The sequence below is a fragment of the Carassius gibelio genome, chromosome B7 (genome assembly GCF_023724105.1).
Source record: "Carassius gibelio isolate Cgi1373 ecotype wild population from Czech Republic chromosome B7, carGib1.2-hapl.c, whole genome shotgun sequence".
In the NCBI taxonomy this organism is placed as follows: domain Eukaryota; kingdom Metazoa; phylum Chordata; class Actinopteri; order Cypriniformes; family Cyprinidae; genus Carassius; species Carassius gibelio.
Window position 1 is genome coordinate 35,862,138 of NC_068402.1, and position 21,233 is coordinate 35,883,370.

Below are 21,233 nucleotides of genomic sequence, written 5' to 3' on the forward strand. Positions count from 1 at the left end.
TTCAAGAAAAACATTCATGCAGAACACCACATTCAGAACAAAAATAGACTTACGTTTTGACAGCAGTCTATAAATTCATCTATTGTGACCACTCCATCCCTGTTTTTGTCCATTTTCTGTCAGGACACAAAAGGGGTCAAAAGGTCAGTGTGTTCATTTGAGTCTGCTCTATTCATTCTTGCTTAGAGTTAAATTTAGACATTGAATCCCCCCGATAAAATCAGCAGAAACCAGATCTGTAGGATCACTGCTTTACCAATGAACCAAAGTGCTGTGTCTGGAAAGCATTGCTTTTTAAAATATTTTTAATCACCCTTTTTAATGGAAGCACATTTCCACCACATAAAGGGGGAAAACATGCTATGGTAAATGATAATTATGAAATTAATAAATATGAGATAAAATATGTTTATGAGAATTATGAGATTCTAACTCATAATAATGGGATAAAAAGTCAAAATGATGACAAAAATCATAATTTTATGTCATAATGACTTAGTATCTCATAAGTAAAACTTTTATCTTATAATTAGTAAACTAATAATTTACAATATTTTTTTTTTACTGTTTAATAACTTTATCATATTTGTGACTTAGTATTGGACATAAATAATGTGACATTTTTTGTCAAGACGCAAAAAGGCTCTAAAGGTCAGTGTGAAGTACATCTAGACAATCTCTATAATAATATCAGAAAAAAAACCTAAAACGGTAGGATCCTGGTGATATATAACATGAGATTAATGGGAACATTCTGGAAATTAATTTGTTTTACAAGTGAATTAAGTTTATCAACAGTTTTATTCACTTTTTTATGGAAGCCCACTTTCGCCATATAAAAGGAAAAATTATGCGTTGGTAAATTATGACATTAAAAGTCATAAATATGATGTAAAAGTCAAAATTATGAGATGCTCAGTCACAATGAGATAATAAGTTGAAATCATGAGATTAAAAGTCAAAACTATGACAAAGTGAATAATAATTAGTCATAATTAGTATCTCATAATTTCAACTTTTATCTCATAATTAGGCATTTGTATCTCATTATCAACTCCTTTCACTAAAATGTACAATGATTTTGACTTTTAATTTCATATTTATAACAGTATGTCAAGGCACAAACAGGGTCAGAAGGTCAGTGTGTTCATTCAAGATCGCTCTATTTGCTGTAGCTTTAGAAACTGCTTAGAATTACATCAAGGCAACCTCTATAACAGCATCAGTAGAAACTAAATCTAGGGTCCTGCTGATAAATAACATGACATAGATGGGAACATTCTCGAAGGGTACTTGCTTTACCAGTGTCCTATCTAGCAAATATTTTCTATATGAAGAACAATCATTACAAAATAAATTAGATGCCAGTCTCACCTGGAAAAATATCTCCACATGCTGCCGTGGAGTTTCCTCTTTAAGGATGGGATATGTGCATTTCCCCATCATGTCATAGATGGACTTTATGATGTCTAACATTTCCTGTAAAACCCAAACAATAGACAGGCATGTTAGTATTTTATATGATCACTTGTCATGTAAGTGACTTTTCAATAAGGTTAAATATGTTAACATTCGGTAATGCATTTAGTATCATGAACTGATGATGACCCCCCCCCCCACACATTTATTAATATAATATAAATCTATTACTATTGTCTATTTTTAACTTGGAAAGTTACAAATCTATTAGTTTACTGTATGTAGAAATTTTAAAGTTTTAATTAAGACACAAATATGCAATTTTATCTTATTAATCACTTTGATTTTGTTGACTTAGTAACACATCATCTTGACTTTTTGTCAATTTCGACTTTTTTATATTTTTCAACTGTTAAATTATTACTATACCTTTGTCCATTATTAACCTGAAAAGTTAAAACTGGATTAGCTAATATGGAAATGAACATTAAACAAGAATATTAAAAGTTCATCATCCGTTGTTAGTTCATGTCACCTATACAATGAAATTCATTTAATGCAGTGCTCATTATTATAAGGTGTTACTCATATTCTTCAAGTATTACCTCTTTTGTTATATATCCATCTTTATTAATATCATACAGGTTAAATGCCCAGTTAAGCTTCTCCTGAACGGTGCCCCTTAAGAGAATGGAAAGACCCATCACAAAATCCTGCAATGCAAATAAAGACATTGAGAAATCAGTCAGAGTAAACAGAATATTTTACATAACAACATAAATCTGTAATTTACAGCTAGAACATAAAGGACTATTATTCTGCTACACAAAAATGCTTCATTTCACACGATGATATGATACCTCAATTTATTTTAATGGTTGTTTTATGGATCTCACTAATCCAGTATACATGCAAAGTGCATACATGAATGGAAATAAATGTCTTTAATAACCATTTTCTAAATAATGAGAGGAATTCTTTCAAACTGAACTTTTCACATGAGCACTCAAGGTTTTTAATTACCAGATATGACAAAATATGCCTTAGCGGGAGCTAAATGGCTACAGGACAAGCCAAACTTTAACAAGACGAGGATATTCTCGTTTAGTTTAATTACTGTATCGCTGGGGATAAGCAATACTTGTTTATTGCCAAAGAATGAAATTCTTGCTCTGTGCAAATTGAAGGTTCAGTGGTAGTTAAAATGTTTCCTAATGTCTCTGTAAAGCACATAATGCACAATATTCTGTCAGTCAAGGCATTTATTCAATGACAGTTAAGGATTTTAAGGTAAAATAAATGGGAAATCGGAGTATTTGATAAAATCCCATTTCTGCCACATAAGAAAAAATAATTCTTCTCTAAGTCATAATTATGGCAATAAAAAGTAAAAAATTCACAATTATGACATTTAAATGCTTACATTTTGTCATCATTTTCAATTAGTGTCTCAAATTTGACTGCATCACATAATTTAACACACTATCCCAGAATTTAGACTTTTTTCGTCACAATTATGACTTTCTATCTCGATTATGAGATAAAAAGATGAAATTATGAGATAATCGAAATGTCGCAATTAAAAGTCAGTTTTTGTCATAATTATGAATTTGCATCTCAATTTCAATTTTTATCTCATACTTTTAAAACTTGATTATCACATATTTATAACTTAGTATGTCATAATTCCTATGTTATTTTTGACTAGTTTATTTTAACGGGTCCTTTACTTTATCTTTTACAAATTATTTCAAAATTTTATTTCAATCTATTTTATATGTTACTTCATTAGTCTTTCAGTTAAAACTGCATGCATTATACCTTATAGTGTCCACATCTAAATATCAAACTGCAATTCAGTGTCAACACAGTAATATTAGGTTCACTACTATGTCATGCATGTATGTGAGAGATCGTCTTCAGAATGCTCCGTTATTATTACTTACCTCAAAACTGACAGAACCATTGTGATCTGTGTCGAATGCATTGAACAGAAAATGTGCATACGTTGATGCATCTGAAAAATAAAACAGGAAACTGCTCAGCTTCAATCACAGCAATGCCATTACCTCATCCCATAGCTTAATCTGTTCAACATCAAAGGGGATGCATAAGCTTGCACGAGCTATGATCCATTATACTATAAATAATGCAAGCAGTGTGTGTATGTGAATGGGCTGGAAATGAGCAGGGCCATGTGAGACAGATTTGTCACAAACCCCGACAAATGATGTAGAGAAGCTCAAACCCATAATTATAAAACTACTCCTTTGACTTTTCAGTGGCACAAATCATGTGACTCAAAAGAGAAGAGAATCACTACAACAGCCTTTTCTACTGGGAGACCTTCATTCAGATCAGTGGTGTGTGTTGGTCTGGCGAAATGATGAGGAAAACTTTCCTCTGTTTTTTAGTTCTATAAACTAATGTTCCATTTCTATTTGGTGTTATATAGTTTCTGGGTTAAAGAAACAAAATCATGCTAAGTTAAGAAAGAGTCATAAATATGAGATAAAATTTGGCCTAATTAATAATTATGAGATAAAAAGTCAATATTATGAGAAAGTCAAAATGATGACAAATGATGACTCCTAATTTGGATTTTTGGACTAATTATTACTTTTCGGTTCTTCAAAGTGTTAAATATGAACATCAAAATTATGAGATACTAAGTAGAAATAATAACATACAAAGTGTATATTTTTTTCATAATTGTATCAGTATTTTAATTTGGACTTTTGTGTCATTATTATGGCTTTTTAGTTTTTCACAGTTTTCAATTATGGAAGCCCATTTCCACCACAAAAGCAAAATTTTTTGTTGAATCATAAAATATACAATTATGAGATACTAAAGCATTAAGTGTAAGATGATACTCAAAATTATGAGATAATTAAATGAGAAAAATATACTTTTTTGTCAAATATCGGCAATTTTGACATCTTTATCTCATCATGACTTATTATTTTAAAATTTTTTAAGAGATACTGTAAATGTAACTTGTTATGTCATGATTATGCAGAAAACACTTTCTAGTCATCACAAGCACAAGTTTTCCCAATAAGCCAGTTTTGCAAAAAAAAAAAAATTATATATATATATATATATATATATATATATATATATATATTTGCAATAATACAGTATGTTTTGTTAAATAACTATAATAATAATAAAAGTATGTTTTGTCAGGTAAACTAAAATGGTAACATTTAAAATTAACTGGCTTATTCAAATTTACAACAGCTTACACCAACAAAATATTATAAAGGGTCAGATCAGGTTGTATTAAAAATGCTATACAGTATAACTGTAAAAGGGAATATATGACTTTAAATCCACTCACCTCCCTGTGGGAAAAACTGAGCGTAAATTTCCTTAAATGTGTCTTCGTTGACCACACCACTGGGGCATTCCTGAAAAACACAGATACAGACATTTCCATTACAACGGTACTGAGATGTTATTGAGGAGTGATTTCACCAAGAGAACCATTATGAGCATGAACATCCAAATAGGAAATGGCAGCATTGCTGAGCAATAAACACATAGTCCATTCTCATTCTAATAGGCATCATAAATAAAAATGTGTAGCGGCAGGCAAACACATTGCGCTAGAAGTGCATTTGCAGCATTGAACATAATCTCACATGACTCTCCTTCATTTCAAATAAACGAGCTCAGAGAGATTGCAAGTGCTTGTTGGACTTAAAAAAAAAAATTCCAGTGTTGTAGGATCACAATTCTTTACTCTAGTATCACTCATCAATAGGTAATGTTAGACCTCATATATGATTTCTCACGCATTGAAGTCTGCATGTTGTATCACTAATAACTTGTGAGGAATGTGCACGCTAAATGCTTGAATATGCATTCGATTTTACGTAATGACTTGCACTAAAAATGAATCTTTGAAAATCAGATCGACCTTCTCAAGATAACCAATATTTTCATGCTTGTCTGATGAAGGGATCGCAGACGTTTTGGTGAAGTAAACACATTTATGAGTGGCTCTTCAGAAATGATCTTTTCAAGCCTGAGAAGGAATTATGAGAGGACGACTGCTGTCTCACAACACCAGCAATGCAGTTCCTTTAGTATTCTTGATAAGGGAGCTGCAAGACGTCTGGTGAAGATAAATCATAAAATAGTGTATTTTATTTTTAATTTCTGAAATTGTAGCAGATATAAAAGATGCCCATTATTGCTTTTATTTAAATATCACTAAAGCAGTGATAGTCTGACAGATAAAGTGATTACAGACTGAACTTTATAAGACCCGTTATTTAGCAAACCTTCATTAGGCAGTTCCAGTATTACTCATGTTCCCCCCCTCAAAATGATAAACCAGCTAAAATAAAGTGAAATCACATTTTTAACAAAGCATCTCCGTTGACGACAGAAACAAAAGCAATAAAATGAATTAATGTCGCGGTCTCGCAGAAGATGCCACTATACTTTCTGATTCAAACTGTTAGATGTATTGTTTTAATTCACATTTGTACCAAAAGAGCTGAGAACTGTAATGTTCTTTAACTAGTTTATGCAAAGCACAACACTATATTCTGACAGCTTGTTAACATTCAGCTTTATATGAAGAAACAGATCAGTAAAGTAGCAGCAAAGTAGCAAGGTATTCATCCTTCCGGTTGCAATTTAAACTGAGCAATAGAGGTGTCATTTTTGTTGACATAATCTGTGCTATTATATGATGAAGACCAAACATCCCACAGCACAAAATAAAGTCCATTCTGATGTTTATGCCTTAGCATCACTAACTGTCTTTATACCTGTAACTTGTGCATGATATCTTTTAAAAAAATGCTTCCATAGATCGTATAATAAGAGAAATCTGTCCATACTGCACTCGAGCAATGATAAACACATACAATATGACTCTGTATGTCATATGAAGGATCTCAACAACTGAACAATCCAAAATTATACTAGCTGGAACAGTGTCATTTGGACCCCAGGAATTTGATTAGATTAAACTGTAGAGCGGGACGCTTTTTCGAGATGATTGCTGTTGCTTTATCATAAATGGAAGCTTTAGCCTAAGTTCTGCCAGGAAGACTCAATCACTTCGTCACTAATTACCTTCATCATTATCCAATCTTGTCTTTATACTCCTGTATAAAAGATCGTACTTACACATGTTTGAGTTCGCAGATGCCGACGCGACAACCTCCACCCTCCCCACCACCACCAGGATGGTCCTGTCCTTACCTTCCAGGGGGGGTCTGCTGCGCCCCTGCCTTCGTCTTCAGGCAGGAAATGCAGATTCGCTACCCTCGGATTACGAACCATGGACGGGGCCTTCCGCCAAAGAAATGTATAATTGTGCTCGCTGAGCTGTCAATAAATGTATGCTTCTTACATACTTCTATCTCCCGAGTCTTTCTGGTAGAAATGGTTTGGTAATTGCAGCAATTATGAAACATGCTTTTAGAGTGTTACTATTTCAAGCAAGGTATAAGTGCAGAAAATTGCTTAGACATCTTTAGTTTACATACCCAAGAAATTAGATTTCAGTTATTTATTTTATTATATTTTTAATTATTATTTTTTTGTGACCAGAAGTGACTAAATAATCAAAATCATCTACTTTTTGCATGTGTGTGTGTGTGCTGCTGCATAGATGGATTTTAAAATACATTTGCATCTTTTTTTATTTGACAAAGCTGTGCATTACCATGCATGAAATGTATTTTCACTATGACAATTCACTTTTCTCTGTCACTTCTAAGATGGGATTCATTTCCCTGTCTTTTTCCAGGCCTGGAAAGCCACATTTTGAAAATGGCCTGATATTTTCAAGTTTTTCATGACTGTGGAAATAATAAAAGACTGATCTTTGAACTAATCTGTTAAGAATGTTTTGGAAAACACATTGCATGTTTGGACCTGACGTAATGAAGCGTCCGTCTGCAGGGCAAAATAATCGACTTTTATAAAGTGGCCACATGTACCAGTACATGGCAAAACTCTGAGCAATAAAACGACATGAAAATCAAATAATCACAAAGCAGCCTCTGGCGTTCAGAGCCAGATATGAAACCTGATTACAGTATTCCCTTTGCTGTGTATTGAGAGGAGGACTGAGAGGACTGTCTGTCATACTCTCAGAATAGAAATTGAATCTGTTGGCCGAAAATTTAGTCAGGGCATATGTGTTCGGTATACAGTATAACATTATATATTCAGTATACAGTATACAGATGGATGGAGTGGCGTTGATTGCTTGTGCATTATTGTGATGTTTTTAGCAGATGTTTAGACTCTCATTCTGACGGCACCCATTCAATGCAGAGGACCCACCGGTGAGCAAGTGAAGCAATGCTACATTTTTGATCAAGAAACAAACTCATCTACATCTTGGATGACTTGATGGTAAGTACAGTTACCAGCAATTTTTCATTTTTTTGGGTGAACTATTCCTTCAAGATAACATTTCCAAATACTCACTGTACACTGTCATGATATGCATGTTTAAATGGCAAATCATCTGCTATTCTGCATCCTGAATTTTTATAAATAACAACAAACTGTCTGAAATGTGTCCTCTGCACCACCAATTACCTTGTGCTCTGCTACATGAAAGAAGCCCTACGGTAAGTTGTTTTGTCTTAACCAGTTCTTCACATCTTTGACATAGAAAGGCTGTGTCTGAGAAAGTTCAGTGGTGTTACAGTGAGCTCTGGTTAATTAAAGGGGATTGTTTTGTGTAGCTGTCATCCACGGTCTCTTGTGCAGGCAGCGTGAGAGAGACCCCATGTAATTACCTTTTAAGAGACACCTTGCTCTCATCAGAAACCATCACTGCCAAAGTCTTCTCAACATTATCAAAACTCCAGGAGCATTGCAGGGTTCATTAACAGCGTTAAGATACACAGACTGTAATTAAAAAAAAAAATCAGCTTACTGAAGCATGATCATTCACTGACGGCACACAGAGGATCAAGGACAGAATATCTGGCATGTTTTGTTTTTAGCTTACCACTAGTTCATGGGAGTCATGGGATAATACAACCAAAATAACACAAAGAGAAAATTCTGAAATACTCTGTTAGTAGCAAATTCAGTTCATTTTTCTTTTTCAGCTAATTTGCAGATAATCAAGTTTAATTTAGGCCATGGTCATTTGTGGAGTGTAATTAACCTAGTAAGAAGAAAAATATGACCACCATATCTCATAAAATGAAATCTTCTCATCTGTAAAATCCACTATGAACAGATTATTGTGCATGACTTCCACTTTCTCCCAAACAAACTTCTCTCAGCACTATTTGTTCTGATCAGAGTGAACTGAACACTTATTTATTTCTTTGTACTTTGAGGCAGCAGTTCTGCATTTATTTGATCAAAAATACAATAAAAACTGTAATATTGTAAAATATTATTACTATTCAAAATAACTAATTTCTAGTTTAATACTATAAAATATATTTCATTCCTGTGATGGCGAAGCAGAATTTTCAGCAGTAATTACTTAGATCCTTCAGAAATCATTTTAATATGATGATTTGCTAATAAGATGAAATATTTCTTATTATCAATGAAAACAGTTGTGTTGTTTAAATTTTTTGTTGAAACGGTGAAACATTTTTCAGGATTCTCTGAAGAACAGAAAGTTGAAAAGAACGTCTCGGTTACGTATGGTAACCCTCGTTCCCTATCTGTCAGTCACGGAGAGGTTATGTCGAACGACATATGGGGTCTCACTTAGGAGGCCAATAATCTCTGAGTTTAAGAGAAAATGTCAATGAAAATTAGCTAGTGGATTTAAAACATACCTGAGCCACTCCCCGTGCCAACGGGTATAAATAGGGCGACAGGTGCTTCCACTCATTAGATTTTTTCTTCGGAGCCGAGTGGTTGTATGAAAGCTGTTATACTTCACAAAGCCATTCATCTGCTGTGTCGGAAGCTGTTCTGGTTGGCGGTGCGGTGCAAACAGTGGTGTCCCTTTCAGCGATTCCCCTGGGCGCTTCAACTAAGAGAGCAGATTTCCTAAAAGAGCAAATCACAGACGATTCGTGCCTTTTTAAAGATGTCGTTTCGTCCGCGTCCTTCTGGATGCGGTCGTTTCCTGTTCTCTGACAACGGCCACGATCGTTGTCTTCCGTGTCTGGGCATTCAGCACGCTGAAGGCCTGTTCGTGGATGGTTCATGCACGCACTGCGTGTGTGACCATGGCAACGCTGTGATCGCGTCTCCCTTTTCCATTCCGGTTTCCCTACCACGAGCAGAGGACCGCCGGCTAGTGCTCTGGGAGATTTGAAGGTGACAGTGAGAGCTTCTCCGCCGGGCCACACCCCACGGACCTCTTACCCCTTCCGCAGTGTTTGCCCTGTGCAGCTTCTGGGTGATTTTGCTGGGCTGTCTTATGGCAGTCCCAACAGGTCATTCAGTTTGCCGCCGGGGATCAGATGTCGATTCCTCAGCCTTCTCGTCAGCGTGGGCGCCCCCTTGCGTCCTCCACACCAGCTCCGCACCGTGCTGAGAGTTCTTCAAGGCCGGCGCGTTGAGCCCCATGCAGGAGAGCGGCGCACCCCGTGTCACTTCTGGCTGCAAAGTCCTCTAGGAAGACGACTAAGCGGCCCTGACACAGGCAACTCGGAGATGTGGGAGAGAGACAGAGCCACTACTTTCCCCGGAGGAGGGCCGGGTGGAGAATCCTCAGTTTTTTTTTTCTGTTCTGTTTTTTCATAAAAGAGAAATTTCCCTTTCCTCCGAATTGCAAGGCTCGTGGTTGATGATAAACGATGCACTGCATCCTCATTCTCACCCATGACGCCCCCTTTCACCAGCGGTCAAGAGGTCGCGGTTCGGAGACACAGCGCCTCTCCACGCGTCTCTGGCCAGTTCCTCCAGGAACACGAGGAGTGTGGCTGTGATGACTCGGAACGCAATGCCTTCTGGGCCATCCAACACAACTCCCCATTGCTGCACCACTGCGGGTATGCCAACTGTCCCTTTGGGGCCACTTGTACGGAGTTTGGGAACGTGGCTTGCGCTGCCCAACCCTTCACGCTGGCTCATTTGGGCGGTCCGACTCGGTTAAGCGATTCTCACGAGTCTCAACTTACGCGAGTCTCAACTCGCCCGCCATCTCCTCCTCTGGAGTCAGACGTAGCTCAAGTCGCTGCGCACTACCCACATCCCGGGGGAGCTCAATCGTACAGCCGATGCGCTCTCATGACAGCTCACCTTTCCCGGGGAATGGTGACTCCATCCCCAGATAGTCCAGCTGATCTGGAGTCGATTCAGGGAAGCCCAGGTAGACCTGTTCGCTTCCCACGAGTCCTCCCACTGCCATCTGTACTATTCCCTGTCCCAGGCCCCCCTGGGCACGGATGCACTGGCACACAGCTGTCCTCAGGCATTACACAAGTATGCGTGAGGGACCTCTTCTCTCAGGGGCTTGGCACCATTTGGCACCCGCGTCCAGATCTTTGGAACCTCCATGTGTGGCTTCTGGATGGGACGCTGCAGACCTAAGTGATCTGCCACCATCTACTCTAAGTTAGGACCTGCCTCAGAGACCCCTTCCATATGTAGTACTGCCTCCTGGGTCAGTCCATATCAGTATCTCCACATGTCACCTCCCTACGGGTAGGATGTGGTCTCTGTAGTGACCTTTTCCTAAGGCTCGCTTCCCCATTGTCTTGATAAGCTGAAAGAACAAACAGGGAAGATTTGAAGCAATCTTTCTCTGAAGGTTGAAATCCCTTCCATTAACTTTGTGTGGGCGGAACAGCAGCGTGGCCTTCTCCAGCAGCGATGTACTCACCCTCTGGCCCCTTCGGTACCAATGTCAGTGAATTTGCGCTGGGGCTTTGGGAAGGTTACGACCTTAAGCGTAGCTTTTGTGGCATGCCACGTCTTGCCGACAATTGCAGCGCCACAGAGTTGTGACGGTGTTCAGGTTGTCGCGTTTTCCATAGGACCCCATATGTCATTCGACATAACTCGTAGTGACCAACAGATAGGGAACTTCTCGGTTACATACGTAACCCTCGTTCCCTGGTGGAGGGAACGGAAACATTATGTCCCCATGCCACAACCTTGAACCGGTCGCTGTTGCCGGGACACGTTCTCGTTTCCTCAGCGTAAAACCTAATGAGTGGATGGACCTGTCGCCCTATTTATACCCGTTGGCACGGGGAGTGGCTCAGGTATGTTAAATCCACTAGCCAATTTTCATTGGCTATTTCTCTTAAACTCAGTGATGATTTGCCTCCTAAGTGAGACCCCATATGTCATGCGACATAACGTCTCCATTACCTCCATCAGGGAACGAGGGTTACGTACGTTACCGAGACGTTCCCTGAAGGAGGGACGCTGCGGAAGCCCCATCCTTCTGGAAGGAGGTCTCGGAGGCAAATACACATATAGCATCAGTATACAGAGAAATTCTGCCGGGGAAACACAGGCTCTAAGGCTATACCTTGGACTATACACATACGAGTTAGGTCTTAGGTCTCAATATGGAACCCACTCTTCCATGGTTCTCACGGATACATCATGAAGGCCTGGCGCCGGACGTTCCTCCGCGTCCAGCTACTTAGGGTGATGGAGGATCTCAACAGGGTCTACAGTACGGACACTATGGAGCAGTTTAAGCAAGCCGACACTAACCGGGGCCTCTCAGTGCCACTACCCGTTTGAGGTGAGAACACAGGAGGATACCGGCTCTACACGAAGGCTATAGAACCTAGCAAACTATTAGGGGTCACCCAGCCTGCAGCTCTACAAATATCTGTCAGCGAGGCGCCACGAGCCAGCACCCAGTAGGATGCAACACTTCTAGTTGAGTGAGCCTGATAAGCCAGGGTTATGGCAGCCACAATCCAGTGGGCCATCCTCTGTTTAGAGATGGCACTCCCCCTCCGTAACAGACAAAGAGCTGGTCTGAGGTCCTGAAGCTCTGTGTCCAGTCTACGTAGCACCTTAATGCTCGGACGGGACAAAGCAAAGCCAGGGCTGGGTCTGCCTCCTCCAGGGGCAGCGCTAGCAGGTTCACCACAGGTTCAACCCTCAGGATTACCTGGGAGTCAGCTGGCCCGAACTCTAGGCATGAATCGTCGACTGAAAATGCATTCAGGTCCCCTACCCTCTTGATGGAGGCCAGTGCAAGCAGGAGCAGAGTTTTCAATGAAAGAAACTTTAGCTCAACTAAATGCAAAGGCTCGAATGGGCCCTGTTGTAGTGATTTAAGCACTAGAGACAGGTCCCAAGAGGTTAAAGAGGGGGGCCGGGATGGATTTAACCTCCTGGCCCCTCTAAGGAACCTGACGATGAGGACATGCTTACCCAAAGACTTCCCATTCATGGGGTCATGGTACACAGCAATAGCAGCAACCTGGACTTTGAGGGTGGAGGGAGACAGCCTTCGCTCCAGCCCTTGCTGCAGAAAGGACAGCACGACCGCAATTGGGCATCTTCGGGGGTCTTCTCGGTGAGAAGAACACCACTCGATGAACAGGTTCCACTTCAAGGCGTAAGCGTGTCTCGTAGACGGTGCTCTTGCCGAAGTGATGGTGTTTCCAAAGGTCTGGATGCGGGTGCCAAACTGTGCCCCATCTCTGAGTCAGTAGATCCTTTCATCAGAGGAATTGGCCAAGGAGGGGCTGTTGCAAGGAGCACTAATCCGTGTGGGCCAATACGGCGCTACTAGCAAGACTTGCTCCTCGTCCTCCCGGACTTTGCACAGTATCTGTGCGAGAAGGCTCACTGGAGGAAACGCATACTTGCGTAGGTGCCACGGCCAGCTGTGAGCCAGTACGTCCGTGCCAAGAGTTCCCTGTATTCAACTGCACTCAGAAACGCACGGGTGAAACGGCATTCTTATAAGGAACGATCTGTCATCTTTACAAAGATGCACCCGTGAAGCTCTTTTAGAGAAATTTGCTCTTTATGAAATGCTCTTTTAGTGCTGAGGTGCACAGGGGAATTGGCCGCTTGCAACACGACAGGGGTAGTGCAGACTGAAATGTGCAATCCACTCGACACAGGAACGACCGCCGCTGAAGCGCCGTCTCGCCAACACACAAAGCTTCCGAGAGCATGCTGAACTTGTAGCAGACACAGTTGAGCAGAGCGATCCTAACACTCGGCTCTGAAGCGAAAAGCTGGAATGCATTGCACCTGCTGCCTTCTTATACTCACGCAGTGATCAGCGACAGCTGGATGCAATAATTGCATGCCAATGTGCATTGGCTCGTTTAGTTCACACTCGAAGTGGATTGGTCTATCGAAGCGATATCCCATATTCGTTGGTCACCGACGTGGCGTCGAGAGTGACCGACTGAAAGCGAAACATCCTTTTATTCGAAACAGAAATCTTTGAAACATTTTAAATGTCCTGTCTATTTTCCAACAAATAAATGAACAAACTCTCCTCTCTGACTAACACTGGTGTCCTTTGAAATACAGAAAAAAATGTCAATGGAGAAGAAAATCCTTTCTAATGGCAAGTATCTGACTATAACATACAGTGTTATCATGGAGACAAGTGGCTGTAATTAGTATGACAGCTAAACAAGAATAACAAGAATAACAAGCTGTGGTGAGCCAGGCCTGTCCCACAAACACCCCTGATGAGGTGTTGCACACTCGCAATAGTGTGTTGCGTATCCAAGTCTGTGAAATTCACCAGACCGTAGGGTGACCAGTTCAATAACTTAGGTTTAAGAACAAAGCACACGTGCCCTCGATGTGCCCTTTTGCTCAGCCCTAAAACTACATCAAAGTGTGCAGTCACAGGAGGAACATGAGGGTTTAGGGTGGCATTTGGGACAGGACCCTTGACAATGATTTACTAATTAAATCTCTTTTGAAGGATTTTAGAACTTGATAGTCAAAAATGAAATGGCAGATGATATTAAAAGTGAAAAAAAGTAGAAGAAAAAAGAAACCAGATGTAACATTTACAGTATCTGGGACACCTCATGGGAAAATTAACAAGACAGTATTGAGGGTGCCAGTAAACCTCGGTGCAGTCATCAGTTGTTAACAGTTTGTGTGTGTTTGTGTGATCTGAAGGAAGGACTGCACCTTCTGATATCTCCCCTTGAGAGTGTGATAATAAAGGACCATTGTGCCTCTCTCACGCTTATCACCTGACAATTTGGGTCAAGTTAATTTGGTGTTGTCTCATTACATTGTGCACCAGAGGTGAGAAAGGACATTTCTGCCTCAGGGACACTCTAGAGACCTTTCCTGACCTGATTATTGTAGCAAGCGTGATAGTTTTTCTGCAGAGTTTGGCATGTTCCACATCAAACCAATGCTCAAAAGGAATAAAAAAAAATCAATAACTTTATACTGAATACAATTTAATTCAAAATGAAAGAAAGAAAGAAAAAAATTCTAACTCTGTTTTTGAAGTCAGAAGCATTGACTCACATTCTTAAAGCCCCGATAGAGGATTTGAAGCTCTTTTCGTGAGAAACGTGTTTGAGCCTCCAGCAACTCCAAAGCTTCTGGTCGATGGCGCACAGCAGACAGCTCCAGCTCATCCTCGACACTATCTGTAGAGAAACACACAACATTAGGGTTACCATCCAGCTGCTCACACTAAAATACTATACATTTCTATTATTGATAAATAAGTAGTGGACCAAATAATGACAAAACATATAAACATTGAGATCTTTGTATTCAACAGGGAAAATCAAATATATGAGATATATAAAAGGTTCATAGGTACTTAAAACTAAATTTTGACAGAAATTATACACGGTTACATCAATACACCACTAGATGACCACAAATCATTGAAGCAATCACTTCATCCAATTTGCACCGATTCACTCATGAGCAAAAACAAGTGAATATTTTTAAGGAAGTCATTGAATCATTCACTTAAACGATTTGTTCAAACACTGTTTTTACTAAGTGACTGGCTGCTCTCAGATATGCCATATTCTCAGAGTACATACTTCTTTTAAATAAGTACTTTGCGAGTGTTAAAATGTATGTAGAAGATAGTATGAATGTGTGTAGTGTAAATGTAATCTGGATGTGCAACTTTTGTCATATTCGTCCTCTCCCATGGACCAATGGCCTCACATCATCAAAATCTCAGCGGAAACAGATGATCTGGGTACTTTTTGGCTACTGTTTTATGAATTCTACTCTTTTTTTTTACATACTGTTTTTGTCTATTCAATAAGGGAAGTGTGCATATTCAGATGCAGTTTGTCTTTATAAGTGTCACCGAATCAGTCACCGATCATTCACTCAACCAATTTGTCTGTATGAGTGAGTCACTGAATAATTCACTCAACCGATTTGGTCAAAAACACTGTTTTATTTATTAACAAAATAAGTTAATGCCTGTATGAGAAATCTTTGAATCATTCACTGAACTGATTTACTCAAAGACACTGATCATTTGCTCAAATTATTTAAAAAAAAAAAAAAAAAACGATTAATTCATGAACCATGAACCAAACAAGTGAATTCCTAAATGAATGAGACATTGAAACATTTGCTCAACAGATAAGTTCAAAAGCACTGATTCCTTCATGAACAAAACAAGTGACTGCCTTTATGAGTGAGTCATTGAATCATTCACTCAACTGATTTGTTCAAAAGCACCAATTCATTCACGAGCAAAGCATCACTAATGCTCAGAGATGCACAACAACTTGGGAAAGCAAAAACACACAGTAACTTGCAATTTATTGTGTCTGAAATGCAAGTTACTCAATATTAACTTTAGTGAACTGCTGTATGAAAGCAGCACCACACAGTGAATATAGCAAATATGTACAATTCTGTCTGACTGATGAGGTTTTAGAGCAAATCAAGTCTTTCCATCTGTCCATAGGATCTTAACAGGACTTGGTGTATCATTCTCATTAGCCTTAAATCTAAATAAGCTTTCAGCTTGTATTTGAACCCTGATAAAACTATTTCTGTATATGTAACTGTGTTTTTGTACATTAACTTAGATCCTCTAGCATCCAATAGTATTTGTGTCTGAGATTTATACATTATTTTCACCCCCAAAGGCTAAATAAACTTAATAATGAGTGAGGAGCAGAAGCCAATAAAGCAATGAAATGTAGAGTGAGTCTCTGAACATTAATCAATGGGTGGTGACGGGTGCTATTGGGAGGCACAGTGATTACTGTGACACCTGAAGCGTGGAAGACTAATGGCTGACATATGACCCTCTGATCCTCGGAAGATGGCTCATCAAAAGATTGGCAAACAGAACTGACACACATGAACATCATTTTCTCGTCTCGTCCTTCTGGGGGTATAATGATCACATGCAATTAGAGTAATTGTTGTATCATTACCACTTCATGCAAACAGCCCTGTTTCATAACACAAATCATAAGAATTTAAACAGAAGCATTCTTTGGCATTGAAAGCTGTTCAATAAAAGCACAAAATAGAGCATTTTAACAATCAGCAATAACGATGACAGTTAATCATTTGCTAGGTATTTAGGATTTGCTGCAGTGATGTTCCTAGAATTTTTTTCTCTTCCAAGTTGGTTTTTAAAGAACATAACCTTGACAAGAATAGAGCAGGAGTTACTCAGACGACAAATCATAATACTCAGCATCTGGAAGACTTTAGTACAGATGTCTCTGGCTTACATAAGAATATGAAAAGAGTGAGAGGAAAATAAATACAGAGGTCAAAGATGAAATAGTTAAAGAAAAAGAAATGAAAGCATTGACACTACACTCGTGAAAAAAGAATTACACTTTAGCATACTTTTAAAAGGAGTACTTATTATGGAAATAAAATATTTTAAAGTGCGAATTAAATATAATGTTGAATGCAAAGAAAATACTTAAGCGTTGAACTTAAGAGTGCTTTTTGACCTACTTAATAAGACTTAAGTGTATATTTATATGCAATTTCATAATTACTTCTGTTGTCTTTGAAATATGTTTAACATGTACCGCTATATGTATTGACAAGCATTTATAATAACCTAAACTTAACTTTTACAGAAACGCGTACTGTACGTCATACATTTAAGTATATCTGCAATTACACATTTGTAAGGATGAAATGGCCATGTAGTACATTAAAAATGTATCATCTTTAAATGCAATATTGGATAGCACTTTTAAAGTAAACTTTTAATTTTGACATTATTACAAATTGCCCTATTTATAAGTGTTCTTAAAGGGATAGTTCACCCAAAAATGAAAATTCTGACATCATTTTATTTTACTCAAATTGCCAAACAGTTGACGGTAACCATTGACCTTCATAGTACCATCAACTGTGATCAACATTTTTCAAAATATATTCTTAAGACTCATACAGGTTTGGAACAAGTGGAGGTGAGTAAATGGGTGAACAGTATTTTTAAGCTCACTTAAGTGGCCTTTTATTATATTGTTAAAATGATATAACCTGGCAGTAATGTTTTAAAAAATTAAAGTACAAGTGCATTCAATACAATTAAGCACACTTCTTTTTCACATGCATGTGGACAATACACTAATAGCAAAAGAGCTCTCTGAGGAAAGGTGTTGGAGGTTTGTGTTGAGAGAAGACTTGCTTTGGGTAGTGGTGGATGGTGCTTTGGTAGAAGAGCATAGGAACAGCTTCTTGAGCCGTGCCTTAACTCCACGCCTGCTGCCGTTCTGAAGGCAAGCGCTACCTAGAAGATACAGCGTGAGTGTCACCACGTCAATCAGGGTCGAACGGAGCATGCTGACATGAATTCATGAAGCAAAGGAGGCATGGATGAGTCATGTGGTGCAGATCAGGATCAGCTTTTAGTTGTGTCTGTATTCTGTTTTTTGTGCTGAGCGATGGATATTTTCTAACCCCCCAAACCTCAAACCATGACATAAATCTTACTGCGTCTTTAGATTTTCATAAAGACTTGATTTGCTGTACTTGCTTTATTAAGTCTCTCATGAGTAAACATTGCTGATTCTCACAACACAGCTGATTTTCGGTTTTACTGGCGTTGTGTGGACATTTGATCCCTGCAGTGAAAGCAAAATGTGTTCCGTCTCCACAAAGTCGACTGACCTTAAATATGTTTATTAAAAATATCACTTCAAGCTTCAGCCTTTAGAACATTTTAATTACTGTTAAATACATGTGAAGATAATTTTCACATGATTTATCTTTATTTATGCAATATAATTTATTCTTGAAACATTACAGCTTTATTCTAAACATATGACTTAAATCTTGTATTGCTATTACTTTATTTTTGTAATATTTACCTTATTCTTAAAATCCTTAAACTTTATTAGTTAAATTTCATAATGCATCCACTTTATTCTCAAAGTATTATGACTTTTATCTTATAATGCTATGACTTTATTCTCATAATTTTTACTTTATTCTCAAAATATTATGACTTTAATCTCTTCATCGTGGCACTAAAATGCTGTTGTATGTTTCTACAACGGGATAAAAAAAATATAAAAAAAGTAAATGTGACAATATTTATCTATATTTTACTCAGAATTAAGAATTGGGAATTGTAGAGGATAAAAATCAGTCACAATTCTGACGTTTTGTTTAAAATATTATAATTTCTTAGAATTGTTATAAAGTCAGAATTGTGATTTAAAGTTGTGATCTTAGGAAAAAAAGTCAAAATCGCGAGTTAATATCTAGCTCTTCTGACTTTGTAACAGAATCGCGAGTCTATATCAAATGATTCAGACTTTATAACTTGCATCTGCAGAAATGCTAAGTGGAACCACACAGTTGAGAGAAAAAAAAGTCTAAATTCTGAGATAAAAATGAGAAATTTCCTTTTATTTATTGAAATTCAGTACAATAACGATTAGCAAAACAGCAATTCAAAATGTATCTCAAGGTCTAATAATCAGTTAGAAACTATCTGTATTCTTACATGGCATGTTTTCTCCTGAAGGACTTAACACACTTATACACTTATTGTTGCAATACAGATAATGAGTGTGGCCTTCGCTTAAACACACGTACGCTTATCTAGCAAGATTGAATTTCCTGTGGGGAGCTGCTCAGGTGATCTCGAGGCCCACGGAAGAGCTCAATCCAGCCAAATCTTCATTCTGCACCATTCTTTTGACTGGTGGAGTACCTCAAACTACTTGGTGACTATTATCAGTGCTGACTTACAGTATGAAACAACAGAAGTTATTTCAAAGAAAGACCTTGATGCTCAGCAGGAGAGGAAGTGATGGAATATATGCCTTTCTGAGTAGAAAGTTGCTCTTCTGGCAGATGGGATGAGACGCTTGACAAGCGATTGAGATCATTGGTATGGGTGGTAACAGCAGTAATCAACAGGGTTGACTTGGTAGGTATGCTACTTTAACTAAAGAGTTCAGTCTAAATTAAAGACCCACCCAAAAATCCTTAAGGATGCTGCACAGTGCTCCTACCATGAGATATCCAGTATATGCAGTGTTGTTGTCCTGATGCATGATCATATAGGATTCAGCATGCTCAAAATAAATGAAATGATGTCTCAGGTCTCATTCATTAAGTCCTGGGATTTCTTTCTTGACTATTGATATATGCTTTGGTTCAGATCAAAGTTGGAACTATTAAACATGCCATGCAGAGAAAATGACACAATATCACACTGTAATACTAAGTTTAGTTTGCTAGCATGAATTCAAGTATAACATGACAAAACATTCGTCTTTAAAATCAATGTTTACGTGTGATTATTAATAAACAAGCATGCTTCATGCCTGATATCATTCCATCAATGTAAGAACAAGGCGAGTCGGTCATGATACATTTTTGCCGTTCTCAGGAAAATTCTTGCTGAGATCAACAAAACTCTGATGTGTACAGCGCAGGTGACAGTGGGCTCGAATATCTATCAGACGTGAGATTTATATCTATCCCATAACATGCCTTCAAGTCATTTCATATACAGTATAAATCCTAAAGAGTCTCTGGAGTGCAACAAAAGTTTCAGCACATGATTAACACAGAAAACACAGTGTGAGCCTTATGAACTAATGCAACATATCTGTGAAGGTCATTCCTATAACTCTGTGCCTCTTAGGTCCTCATTTATGGCATTTATAAATGTTAAAGTTCAACTGATTACAATTTTGATCGTACGTGGTTAAAAAGAACATCAAATCAAATCAAATCTTTGGAATAATTAAGATTTCTTAATGTTTTTGAAATAAGTCTCTTATGCCCACAATGGCTGCATTTATTTGAAGAAAAATAAGAGTAAAAACATTGTGAAATATTATTTTTCATTGTTTTCTATTTAAATATATATTTTAAAATGTATTCGTTTTCAATTTAAATATTTATTTTAAAATGCAATATATTCATTTGAAGCAAAGCTGAATTTTTTTTTAGCATTATTTCCCACCCTAGTGCTCAATTATTAATAACAGTTCTTAGTATTATCATTGTTGAAAACATTTTTGCTGCTTAATATTGTGATGTCAGGGTTATTTTAAACCAAATAACCTTAAAGGGGAAGTCGTGGCCTAATGGTTAGAGGGTTGGACTCCCAATCGAAGGGTTGTGAGTTCTAGTCTCGGGCCGGACGGAATTGTGGGTGGGGGTAGTGCATGAACAGCTCTCTTTCCACCTTCAATAACATGACTTAGGTGCCCTTGAGCAAGACATCGAACTGCTCCCGGGCGCTGCAGCATAAATGGCTGCCCACTGCTCCGGGTGTGTGCTCACAGTGTGTGTGTGTGTGTTCACTGCTCTGTGTGTGTGCATTTCGGATGGGTTAAATGCAGAGCACAAATTCTGAGTATGGGTCACCATACTTGGCTGAATGTCACTTCACTTTCAATATTTTTTTTGTTAATTAATAATTGCTG

General features: G+C 38.2%; 1 protein-coding gene across 6 annotated transcripts in view; it reads right to left on the reverse strand.

The window, feature by feature from the left end:
- Positions 1-21,233, reverse strand: part of kcnip4a (potassium voltage-gated channel interacting protein 4a) — a 188,826-nt gene that overhangs the window by 3,509 nt on the left and 164,084 nt on the right. For 5 of the 6 annotated variants that reach the window (XM_052561685.1, XM_052561681.1, XM_052561683.1 and 2 more), the window contains 6 exons: positions 14,833-14,957; positions 4,766-4,835; positions 3,366-3,436; positions 2,025-2,132; positions 1,375-1,479; positions 54-116 (listed from right to left, as the gene is read on the reverse strand). In XM_052561685.1, the coding sequence (XP_052417645.1) occupies positions 54-116; positions 1,375-1,479; positions 2,025-2,132; positions 3,366-3,436; positions 4,766-4,835; positions 14,833-14,957 (542 nt within the window). Of the gene's footprint in view, positions 1-53; positions 117-1,374; positions 1,480-2,024; positions 2,133-3,365; positions 3,437-4,765; positions 4,836-14,832; positions 14,958-17,968; positions 18,071-21,233 lie in introns of all 6 variants that reach the window. The other variant, XM_052561680.1, reaches the window with a different exon arrangement.